Source organism: Zalophus californianus, chromosome 10 (assembly GCF_009762305.2).
Source record: "Zalophus californianus isolate mZalCal1 chromosome 10, mZalCal1.pri.v2, whole genome shotgun sequence".
In the NCBI taxonomy this organism is placed as follows: domain Eukaryota; kingdom Metazoa; phylum Chordata; class Mammalia; order Carnivora; family Otariidae; genus Zalophus; species Zalophus californianus.
Genome location: NC_045604.1, coordinates 71480240 through 71492971, shown reverse-complemented (window position 1 = coordinate 71492971; position 12732 = coordinate 71480240). Strand labels below are relative to the sequence as shown.

At 49.4% G+C, this 12732-nt stretch overlaps 1 protein-coding gene across 1 annotated transcript in view; it reads right to left on the bottom strand.

The window, feature by feature from the left end:
* Positions 1-12732, bottom strand: part of PDPK1 (3-phosphoinositide dependent protein kinase 1) — a 69182-nt gene that overhangs the window by 29358 nt on the left and 27092 nt on the right. The window contains exons 5-10 of the mRNA XM_035721973.1: positions 10122-10388; positions 6480-6522; positions 6068-6202; positions 3044-3046; positions 1404-1548; positions 553-650 (exon numbers count right to left, since the gene is read on the bottom strand). Of these exons, the coding sequence (XP_035577866.1) occupies positions 553-650; positions 1404-1548; positions 3044-3046; positions 6068-6202; positions 6480-6522; positions 10122-10388 (691 nt within the window). The remainder of the gene's footprint in view (positions 1-552; positions 651-1403; positions 1549-3043; positions 3047-6067; positions 6203-6479; positions 6523-10121; positions 10389-12732) is intronic.

Below are 12732 nucleotides of genomic sequence, written 5' to 3'. Positions count from 1 at the left end.
TTGTTTTGTAATTTCACAGAACCTCACTATGATCGGCGTGCCTGATCAACTACACACAGGGGACGGGAGACAGACGGGCAGATGGCGGGCACTGGGACATAGGGACAGTGCTCTCACAATTATAACCCACACTGCCAACACGGGAGGGCTGGGAGCTGACTCCATAGACCCCACGCTCCCGCACAGAAGACCAGGAACAAATGTGGCACCCTAGCATCTTCTAGGACTGGGGAGGCTGAGCCGTAGTGGACACTCCCAGGTACTCACAGGGACCTGGGACACCAACATGTAGAGAGGGGCTGGCAGACCAACCACAAACCGCCCAGAAGAGCCTTCCCTCCAGACCAGGCGCAAATTGCCCAGGCCTTCAGGCAGAGCCACCACAGAAGCCAGGGCCTGCCCCTGTGAAAGCTTAAGTGTCTACTTTACAACAGCAAAGGTATGACTAACATGTCACTGTCAATGAATACAATGCCATTCAACACATTTCTAAGAAGCTGTTTTTGATCTTAAGCAATGAACTGGGACGTGCTAGAAACGGCACTCACACACCTTGTTTACTCTCCGGGGATAGTACTTTTGCTGTTCCGAAATCTGTGATCTGGATGTGCATGTCTTCATTTAACAAAATGTTTTCCGGTTTCAGGTCTCTGTGAAAGCAGATTTTGTACATTTGAGATGAAATATTTAAATAGCAATGTTATTACACACTTTTAAGTTTTGCTGAAAACAAATGAACTGAATACTTATAATCTTTATGGACAAACAACCAAGAATGTAAGTCTAGAAAGTTCACACTGAACAAATATCCAACTGCATCTAATGAGTAGATTCAAACTACATTACTTCATAAACGCATATGTCGTTTTCAATACACTTTTTATTAAAGTGTAATCCATCATTTTTAACCATAAAGATCTTTGAAACTTATTGTAGTCAGGTAATCATTTCACAATATATATAAATCAACCATCGTGTTGTACATCTTTGACATATACAGTGATCAATGTTCATTGTTTCTTAATAAAACCAGAAAAAAAGGTTAAAATGTTAAATTTTGTTATGTGTATTTCACCACAATAGAAAACCATCTGTAACAGCAACAACAACAAAAGAGCTCATACGAACTTTCGATTTGACAATATCGGAGAGTCACAGAAAAGGAGATCAGAAAGAAGCGCGCCCGCGAGCCTTAAGGCGGGGACTAAAAGCACGAGTGGGGACAGCCCAGAGCGCCACCGGCTGCCAACTTCACCTGGTACTGGGAGGCCCGTGAGTCTCAACATCAGGTGACATCAACTTCTCCTTAGTTCTCACAAGGAGGCCTCCCACCCTTCCAGAAAAGCCCACAGAGCTGACCCCGAGGCCCGGGAAGCAAAGCCCACAGGCAGCTGGTGTGGTACCTGTGAATGATGCCCTTGCCATGCAAGTACTCCAGAGCTGACACCATCTCGGCCGTGTAAAACCGGGTGCACGTCTCATCGAATGAGCCAATTTTGCGAATGTATTTAAGGAGTTCTCCATTTTTGGCATAACTAAGACCAAAGTCTAAATATCGCATTGTTAAGGAAAAGAAAAAAAGTCATTTTTTTAAATCTAAGCTTACAGCCCAATAGGAATACTTTTAATTCATGAAAACCAAAGGTACCCATGGCCTCAGACAGTGGTCCCTCTTCAGGTCAGACCCTGTTGTGATCAAACCCACAGCCGCCGGGGCTGATAGGACTCCCTGGCCCTAGCCCCCACGCCCGGGCCCCAGGATGGGTTCCTCCCAAGAACAGTGACACACACCCCTTGGCCTGACTGCTCCTTCTGGACCCCCACCATCCCCAAAGGCACCCACAGGCTCAAGGGAGGGAAGCCACTAGAGAGAGTGGCCAGAGCCCGTGGCATACATGCCTCTTAGCAGGCTTCAGCAAGGGGAAGGGGGCCCTCCATCCTAATTCAGCCTCCAAACCCGCACCACAGTGGACAGACAGCATTTACTGAGCACCAACTGCATTCCATGGTGTGCTAAGAGTCAATTCATATAAAAGGTTTCTCAAATGCATGCTCCTGTCCAAGTATAAAGTAACAAGTCTTATAAGACAAATACCATTTTATTATCTTCTTGAGTCTATCTATTTATTGGTCACCCGCTGGGGAGAGACCAAGAAACACAGGTATCTTTCCCTCAGACACCACTGTGCTGTGATTTGCTTCCATTCTCCCTTCCCAAAAGGATTACAGACTGAAACAATAATGGATCCCATATAACAGCTTCCTCTTGGAAGCACCAAACACCTGCACCTATAAATGGAAACCTACAGGTACTTCACGGCTCCCTAGCAGCCAAGGGACACAGTAACAGGAGTCCTCACCGCCCTAGGTAGTGGCTCTGAGGGCAGGAAGGGGTGGCTGGCGCTCAAGGTCTTCCATCTGGCTTCTGTTTGCCAGGGCACTGCGGTCTCCCACCAAGGACAGAGTCTGATGCTGCAGGCCAGTGAGGACAAGCCCAGGATGGAAGGGACCAGCGACCAAAGCTGTCCAAACCTGTCCATGATTTAGCCCCACCTGTGGCCACCCAAGCCCTTCCAACTAGGACAACAGGAACCTGAAGCAAAAAAGAAAACACACCTTACTCACAGGGAAGGAAAAGGGTCCCAGCCAGACCCCTTCACAGCTTGCCCTGCTCTGTCTTCTCTGCAGGGAAGGCTGGTGTCCATGGCCTCCTCCCCAGTGGCCTGCAGATTCTGGCCTCACCCCGAAGCAGTAGCTTGGCGCTGGCTGGGCCAGCAGCCCTACCTGGACTAGCCATGAACCTTAGCACTGAGGAGAGCTTAGGAGCCTGCAGTAGACCTTAGAGGCTCGGCCTCGGCACAGGCACAGCGCCTCCCTGAGCTTCATGGGGTTTGCCCCATATCTGACCACTCCTTGAGTTCCTGTTTCCTGGGTGAGGGACACTTCTAGTTCTCCGCTCCGCTGTGAAGCTAATGTGACCAAAGGTTCTGAACATGACAACTCTTGAGGGTCCGGGCTCCAAGCCCATGTTGTCTCCAACCACACACTTTCCTCATCCCCTGAAGTACTCTCTCACATCTCCTGGGTCCTTGACATCCTAGAATGTTTCTCCCTCTCTTGGCACAGCCAGTGGCCCAGGGCAGCGAGGAGGAAGCCGTTCTCTCCCATGACATGGGTGAATTCCTGGAAGGATGAGCAAAGACCAAGCCAGTGATAAGAGCCCAGTAAGCTCAATGCCTGTGCTTGGCAAAAAGCCTAGCCCAGAGAGGTTAAGCAACTGACTCAAGGTCACAAAGCCAAGGAGGGACAGAACTGGAGCTCAGCCTAAGGCTTAGAGCACTACTCCTGTCCCCAAGCCACAAGAAGGGACACACAATGATGAGCAGCCAGTCAAGGTGGCCTCAAAGGTGAGAGAGACACCGAGCAGCCATGAAGGAAGAAGACTCTTCACTGTCCTCAGGGCCATAAGCAGTGACAGCAGAGTCGTGGGGACAGAGGTGATGCAGGAGCCAGGCAGAAGCATACATTCTCTAACCCCTAAACAAACCAACAAGGAGCCCCCTCTCTGCCCTACATGCCTCTAAATATGAGACCACTTTACTGCTCCCCACTGAAGGCAGGACCACCGGGCAGAACCCACTGTGTGTGCTGCCTGGACCCCCTCACCGCCGTCTCCTGAAATCCCCTCCCCACCCCAGAACAACGTGTACAGGGGCCATTCCACAGGGCAGACCCAGGCCCTAGGTACTCGGCCAGTAGTCCGCAGCACCTGACCTGGCCGCCAAGCAACCCCCTGCTGGAAACCACCTGGCCCCACGGCCCCCGAGGTCTGTCCTCCGCTCACCGGCAACACCCTGCCTCCTGCGTGCCAGTATGTGCGGGGGTGACTCAGGCTCAGGCCTCGGAACTCTTCTCTGCCGAGGGCCCTCCAGCAGCCAGCCAGCCAGCCCTCAGTTTGCACGCCGCCATGGCTCCTCACCAAGCTCTGCCAGCAGGCACCCAGCAGCAGCAGGTGCCCACAGATGCCTCGGAGGCCAACGCCACACACACCTCCAGCCTGGTCTCTCCCGACTCAGTCACAGCACCCCTGTGCACCCCGACCCCAAAGCCCCACACCCAGGAGCCACCTTGACTGCACTGCCCCTTGCCTGGCTCACTTGCAAGAGCCTTCAGTGCAGCACCAGCCATGATCACAGAAAACGGCTACTCTGCTCCAGCCCCTCGGGGCTTCCTGCACACTCAGAAGAAAATCCGTAATTCCTGCCAGGCTCCAGGGGAGGAGAAGCTGGCCCCTGCCCAGCCTTTTCACTCCACCAGCACAGAAGCACTCCAGCCCTCGCTCCACCCAGGTCTCTGGCCGAAGTCCATGTCCCTGCAGACCACCGAGCTACAGGAGCAGCACCTCCCCTCACCCTCTTACCTCCCTCACTGCCCCTGCTCCCTCCCTCACGTGTACTCCACAGGCACCGATGGTGTGCGTGCTCTGCGTGCATCTAACTCCTCCACGGAATGCAGACCCTGTGAGAGCTGAGCCTTGGTCACCTTTTCACCAGCATATCCCCATGACCTGGCACTCAACGAGAACTTCTCAATAAGCAAAAGAACACATTTGGCTGACAGTTGATGAGGCCAGAAAATGGTGCTGAAGGGGGAACACGATGGAGCAAAGTTCTAAACCAGAAGAATCTGTGTAGAGAGAGGTAGGGGAAGGCCTGGGGGAGAGGGGGTGGAGGGGGGAGGCCAAGCCCTTACGGGGACCAGCTTTGTGGGGCACAAGCTGAGGATACGGGATGGCTGAAGGGAAAGAACTAAGGCCAAGACTGAGGCCTGAACAAGCCCCGAGGCAACTCCATTTGACAGCTGACCTCTCTCAGTGGAGCAGAAACCAGAAGAGCATCTGCTGGGACTGGGGACTGAGTGGCTGGGGCACAGAGGGGCTGGGGAGGTCCTGGTTGGCAAAAACTACAGGAAAGGGCTGTGGAGTGAGGAGAAACTGGACAGCCAGGCCACGTGATGGGAAAGCCCTGGGACAAGCTAGACAACACAGTGTGGCCTACCCTGGCAACCATGGTGCCCTGCCTGCCCTGCTCCTTAAGCAAGGTAAAAGAAGGGAAAAAACATTGCTCCAGGGGTTAGTGGAGAAATCAGGGAGCAGAAGAAGCAATCAGTGGGGTGTGACAGCCTTGCTGGAGAGCCAGAGGTACTGGGTGATCAGAGCTATCCACAGGCAGAGAGCAGACTGGGGCGGAGGTCACAGGGAGGGTGGAGGGGAGGAAGAAGGGAGGGAGGCTGGAGGGCCTGGGGAGGACAGTGTTCTGGGTACTGTGGGAAAGAGTTTGGGCTCCTGTGGGTGGCTCCCTGGACTTCTCACTTGGGGGCTTCCCCTGGTAAAGATGTCCCTTCCAACCAAACCCCATACCCCTGGGCCAAAGAGGGCAGAGAGGGGCCCTGGATGCCCAAGATCCTTTTTCCTCCCTCACTTCCCTGCTTTGAGCAGGACTTGACACCTGATGGATAATCCAAGGATACCAGTTAGAAGAATAAGGGAATGCCTTTGAATAAAAATCCAGCAACCATGGAGTTAAAATAATAATAATCCTTTAGATACAATGCTTATGAGAAAAAAACCTCAAAAAGGTTTGTGATCATTTCTTTTGAAGTACCATTCTACTTCAGTGAACATCAGCAATCCCAGGGGCTCCCAAAGCAAAGTGATGTGAATTCATTTGTATTTAGAATATGCCACCCTTGGGGTGCCTGGGTGGCTCAGTCGTTGGGTGTCTGCCTTCAGCTCAGGTCATGATCCCAGGGTCCTGGGATCGAGCCCCTCATCAGGCTCCCTACTCCACGGGAGGCCTGCTTCGCCCTCTCCCACTCCCCCCGCTTGTGTTCCCTCTCTCAGTGTCTCTCTGTCAAATAAATAAAATCTTAAAAAAAAAAAAAAAGATATGCCACCGTTGTCCTTTCAGGGAAGGAACGACTTGTGAAATACACAGTGGGGTCATGATTCAACAGTACGGGGTCACCGGTGTGATTTCAGAAGGCTCTGACTGTTCAAAGGATACACAGCTTTCATCATCCTGAAATGTGAAGTAAAGTTTAACAAAGAACGGGTGATCCAGGCGTGACATCACGTCTCTCTCTCTGGTTACATACGGGACCTTGTTCTCTTTGATAATGTGACGTTTCTCTAGAATTTTAACTTAAAGTAAGAGAAAAGCAAGTTACTATGATTGATAATGGTAAAAACAAAACAAACAAAAAAAAACAAACTAAAAACAAAACTCATAAAGGTAACTAATACAAATTAAAAGTTTTTCACAAAACCTACCCACCAGCTCTGTGGTCTCTAAGACCACCAGCGTCCCACCCCTGAAATCAGCACAGAACCTCCAGGTGCTAGGCAGCCTGGCAGCCACGTGTTAACACATGACCTACCCTGCATCCCAGACACACAGCCCCCTGGACTTAGTACTTACTAGCGTATTCCCTTGAGGTTGCCAGTTCTCGGGCCAGGACAACCTGGTTTGGGAAGAAAAGGGGGAAAGAGAAAAAACAGTATAACCCGGGCATCGACTCTCACAAGTCACCTTGCAGCTGACCACACAGGCTAACCTGCCCCCACCATGAAATTACATTTAAATATTTGAAATTACATTCAGATATATTGGTCCTGTGCTAACAAATTTGGCTGGATGTTAATGATGAAGTTAATGTGTTCTAATAAAAGGAAATGCATAGATCAATCAACTGCCTTCAGAAGGTTCTCAATCAGCTGCTAAGTTCCCATGGTGCAGTGAAGTATAGATTCAGGAACATCTTGGACTAATGTAACCCTCACAAACAGTACAAAGAAACAGCAAATAATAGCTCAGGTGGGTCCTGGGAATTCCTTCAAAAAATAATTTTTAGAATATGTTCTCAGTATATGTTCATTGTAAAGCCACCCTGAATTTGGCCTTTTTCAAATAACTGTGATCATACATTTCAGTTGATGCTGCACTCAGGTACACTAAACACTGTCCCCTGCCGTCAAGGGCACAAGAAGGCCATGGGGCTCACAGAGAGCGCCTCCCACCAGCTGCACCTCCTGCCCAGGGTGGAGCCCCACTCTTGGTGGACTTTCTCGGTAGCACACCTAAGGCTTGTACTCACACTCCACTGTGGGGACAGAGAGCCAACAGGCACAACACAACATGGAAAAGAGATTCCTACATGAGCAACCCCTGGGCACAACTGAGCACCAACTTCACATGCCGGATGAGGCCAGTTGGCTGGGGAGCTGGGGCAGCCCCACCTACCACGGCCAGCTGAGGCGGATGATGCCCCTCCTAAGACACGTGCAGGAAGGATGGCCCGAGGACCAGAGTGCAGATGGAAACCTGACCAAATCCTGGGGGATCCCTGGGCCTCCAGAGAAGACCTTTGGAGGCCACAGGTCATGATCATCCCATTACAGAATTCTCCAGGAGACTCACCAGAAGTGATCTTGGGAAACACCATGTGAAACACCTGCAGTGATTAAGAAGAATGGGGTTGGATTATATGTGCTCAAGTGGAAAGATCTCAGAGATCTTTCTGGAGGAATATACCTATGTGGACTGTTCTCAAGCACTGGGAGGTGATGGGGAGGGGCTGGGGGAAAGACACTCCTCCCTAGGTTGCTTATGAAATATTAAATTTCTTCACAGGAGCACGTACTAGCTACCTAGCAGGAAAGGGCAAGAAAAAAACTATTAGAAAGTACTAATAATTAATGGGATCCTTTCTGAAGGAGGTACTTAGGAAATCTTTCGTTGTATGAATTCAATAATTTCACGTGCAGGTTTCCCTATGGGCACAGGGCAGGGAGTATCCCTCTTCCAAGGAACAAGGCATGACGCATCCCTCCACGTCACCGGGGCCGACAGCAGAGCCAATCTGGATGTCAAGATCATCCCCAGGAGGCCAGGCAGCAGCAGGCCGGGCCCTCCCCACTCTCCAGGGCCAGGCCCAGCCAAGTGCAGATCCTGCCCAGCCTGGGAAAAGCCGCTTGTCCTCCACCCTCCCCTGGAAATCTAATTTTAAGTGGTCTCTATTTCAGGAGTGATGAGAAAGACCTGAGAGTAGCACATATAACCTGAGACCAGAGCTGCAGGAATGCCACACTGCGCCAGGAAGGAACCTCCAACTCAATGGTGCTTTTCCCTGGCACCTGGGCTCAAAAGGCACAGGGATGACAAGAACTACAGCCGGGGCTTTTCAACATCAGGAGGGCATCATCCAGAATGGGTGGCGCTACTTTCACCCGCTGTGCAGACCCACAGACAAGGGGGAGTTTCACAAATAAGCCCTCATTACTAGTCGGGATAAATGTCCATGAGGTAAAACAGAGAGGGAGAGAAAACTGCTTCTCTTACCGGACTATTTTAAGTAAATGTGCAGAACACCCAGTTTCTTTTCAAAATAGTTTCTTCTTTCTCTTTTTTTTATTTTTGTTTATTTATTTATTTAGACAGAGAGAGACACAGCGAGAGAGGGAACACAAGCAGGGGGAGTGGGACAGGGAGAAGCAGGCTTCCAGCAGAGCAGGGAGCCCGATGCGGGGCTCGATCCCAGGACCCTGGAATTATGATCTGAGCCGAAGGCAGACGCTTAACGACTAAGCCACCCAGGCACCCCTAGTTTCTTCTTTCTGAGAAGATCTGTGAGGACCAGAACTACTGGGTACTATCCTCATAATTGAAGTTTTTTTTTTTAAAGATTTTATTTATTATTTGAGAGAGAGAGAATGAGAGAGAGCACGAGAGGGAAGAGGGCCAGAGGGAGAAGCAGACTCCCTGCTGAGCAGGGAGCCCGATGTGGGACTCGATCCCGGGACTCCAGGATCATGACCTGAGCCGAAGGCAGTCGCTTAACCAACTGAGCACCCAGGCGCCCCCCATAGTTGAAGATTTTTATCACGAGAGCACAAGTCTTTCATAATTTAAACAGAAACTGCCAATAAAAAATCTAAATTAAAAATGTAAGGGGAGGCGCCTCGGTAGCTCAGTTGGTGAAGCAACTGCCTTTGGCTCAGGTCATGTCCTGGGGGGTCCTGGGATGGGGCCCTGCACTGGGCTCCCTGCCCAGCGGAGAGTCTGCTTCTCCCTCTCCCTCTGCCCTTCCCCGTTTGTGCACACACACTCATGCTCCCTCTCTCTCAAATAAATAAATAAATAAAAACTTTAAAATATATATATATAAGGGGAGCAAAAAGTTAACATTGATTAAAACTAAGTTGAGAACACAGGTGAGCTATAAACTTCATGTTCTTCTTATTATGCAACATTTCATGAATGTAAAAAGAGAAAAGGGAAACACGTTTCGCATGTTTCTTCCCAGAGGCCAGGCAAGAAGGCCCTGGCCATTCGCAGGGCGCACTGGTGCTTGGGTCTCCCTGCAGCCTGCGCAAGCCCCCGGCCCCATCACAGCCACGTGGGGCTCCCACCTCAGCAAAGGTGCTGCTCTGAACCTTCATTTCTTTGCTGGAAAAGGAAAAATGCCACAAGACAGGCACAACTCACTCATGTAGCAAACAAGAGGTACTGACTGAAACCGAGGCCAGGAGAGCCCGGAGGCCCGCAGGTCTGGGGCTGCACCCCCAGCAGGGGTCAAGGCTATGCTGTTTTATACATTGTTTTAAATAACAAAGAAAATAGTAAAGGTCGTTAAATGTTTCCCAAAAGCTCTGAAGAGACATTGATACCGACATTTTCCAAACAAGGGGACCAGAAAGCTTCCTAAGACCTTGCTAATGGGACACAAGGACACAAGATGGAATATGTTGATGACTGATTAGAATAAAAATTAACTGCATCAAAAACCAACCAAACCAAACCAAATAGAAAGATCAACAGATAGATGCTTTTTAAAGCTTTCATCTACCAAAGTCAGGCTTAGGTATTTTAACCACGTGATTTACTTGGTGGTAGGAGGCCCCAAATCAACCCTCGAAACCGGAGTAGAACCCTGGAGGGGCCTGAGACCCTCATCTGGGGAAGAACACTGCCCTGGTAACGGGGTCCCCCTAGCTACAAGCCCTGAGAAAAGTCAGCCTTCCCAAGAAGGCTGTTCAACAAAGAGCAGCGGCAGGTACTCACTGTAGAAAAAGAGCCTTCACCAAGAATTTTCCCAAACTTGAAGTCTTCAGGCCGTTTCTTCCGAGGCTGTGGTGGCGGCTGTGTGGTGTGCTGCAGCGAGTTGGTGCTCGGTCGGGACTCGGCCGCAGTGCTGTCCATGGTGGGGGCCCTGTCTGCTACCACCGGTGGGAATGCAGGGACTATGCCGGACTCAGTCTGGGTCCTCACCATTGATGGGGATGGGCAAGCACATAACACCACGCTGGACTGAATTGGAACAGTGTCATACTGGTGGACCCAGGAAAAGAGGTTAAGACTCAAAGTGGCTCACTTTTCCTAAATGTATGAACTAAAGTGTTAACACCAAGTACAGGGCAAGCCATATGACATTCTGCCACAGGGTTCAGGCCACTGTTCTCCTCTCCTAAGTCCCTTCCCTGCTCAAATCCCAGCCCCCACCCCTCGTCCCATGTGCCCAGAAACCCCACCATCCAGTTCCTATCTGCCCTCACTCTCCTCCGTCAGCACTGAGTGAACCTCCAACCACCCCTGCCACAGCCAGTTGGCTTTCCCATCACTGCCCAACCTCAATGCCACCTGCAGCCAACACCAGCCCACAGAGGAAGCCAGTCCAAACTCTTTGACCATGGTGTCCGCATCCAGAACTCCTTGCCTAATCACCTACCCACACCTCATACAAAGCTGGACACACAGAAGGTACTCAGTTAGGGCTTGAACACAGACTGGCTTAAGACTGCATCCCACAACCAAATAGAATTTTAACCTAGCAGTCCTAGGGCATGAAGTAGAACTTCATGGAAAGAAGACTCCAGGAACTGTCAGCTACACATAAAAGTTACAGCTGAGGGCGCCTGGGAGGCTCCGTCAGTTGAGCGCCCGACTCTTGAGCTCAGCTCAGGTCATGATTTCGGGGTCATGAGTTCAAGCCTGGCGTTGAGCTCCCCACTGGGTGTGGAGCCTACTTCAAAAAGAAAAAGCTAACATTTGATAAAAATAAATAAGTTTCTCAAAAAAGACAGCAGTGGGCTAACTAGTTAACAACTGGGAAACCACCTGATCGAGAGCCCAGCTGCTCACTTCAACCAAAGTTACCTCCAAGCCAGACAGAGTGTTAGGTTTTTAAATTACTTAAACAAATTCAAAATTTAACAAATTTTAAAAATTATTCAAGGGAATCCCTACTAACATCCCAGCTGGCTTTGCAGAAATTGACGAGCTGATCAGAAAAGCCAAATAATCTCAGAAAAGAACAAAGCTGAACAACTACCTTATCACACGACCTGATTTCAAAGCTTACTACAAAGCTACACTAACCAAGACAGGGTGGTCTTGGCACAGGACAGACGCAGAGAGGAGCAGAACAGAGCTTAGAAGTACAGGCCTAGATGTCTATAGTCTACTCATACTTGAGAAGGGCACCATGACTCTTCAGTGAGTAGGGACATTTTTTTTCAACAAATGCATAGCCAAACACAAAAAGAATGACGTCGAATGCCTTTCCTGTATCATATACAAAACCTAGCTCAAATGTACAAAAGATCTACGTGTAAGAACTAAAACTGTAAAACTCTTAGAAGAAAATCTATGAGTAAATCCTCCTGACCTTGACAATGGCTTCTTAGATATGAGACCAAAAGCACAAACAACAAAAGGAAAAAAAAAAACAAAAAACACAGACCAAAGGGACTATACCAAAATTAAAAACTTCTGCGCTTCAAAGGCACCATCAAGAAAGTGAAAAGACAACACATGGAATGGCAGAAAGTATTCGTAAATCACGTTATCTGCTAAGGGACTTGTATGCAGAAGACATAAAGAGCTCTTACAACTCAATTAAAACACACACACACACACACACACACACACACACACACACACACACTCTTAAAAACCAGGCAAGGAATCTGAATAAACATTTTTCCAGAAAGACATACAAATGGCCAATGAGCACACGATGAGATGCTCAACATCATTAGTCATTAAGGAAATGCACATCAAAGCCACGAGAAGGTTCCTCCTCACACCCACAAGGGTGGCTAGAATCAAAAAGACAGACAGTAACAAGTGTTGGTGAGGATGTGGAGAAGTCAGGACCCTCACCCATTGCTCTGGGAATGTAAAATAGTGCAGCCGTTTTGGCAGACAGTCCGGCAGTTTCTCAAAAGGAAACAGGCACCATATAAGCAAGCAATTCCACCCCTAGGTGTATATCCAGGAGAAATCGAAACCTATGTCCACATGAAACCTGTACAAGAACGTTCACAGCAGCATGACACCTAACAACTCAAAGGTGAAAACAACCCAGATGTCCACCAATGGATAAATGGATAAACAAAACATAGTCTAGCCAAAAAACGGGAGTATTATTCGGCCATAAAAAGGAAGTACTGAGACACACTACAACATAAATGAACATGGAAAACATTATGCTCAGTCAAAAGGGCCAGACACAAAAGGCCACATATTGTGGGATTCCAGTTCCATCAAATATCCAGAAGAGGCAGATCCACAGACAGAAAGCAGATGAATGATCATCAGGGGCTGGTGGGTGAGGGGTCTGCTAATGGGTCTTGGGCTTCTTTTTAGGGTGTTGAAAATGCTCTGGAACTAG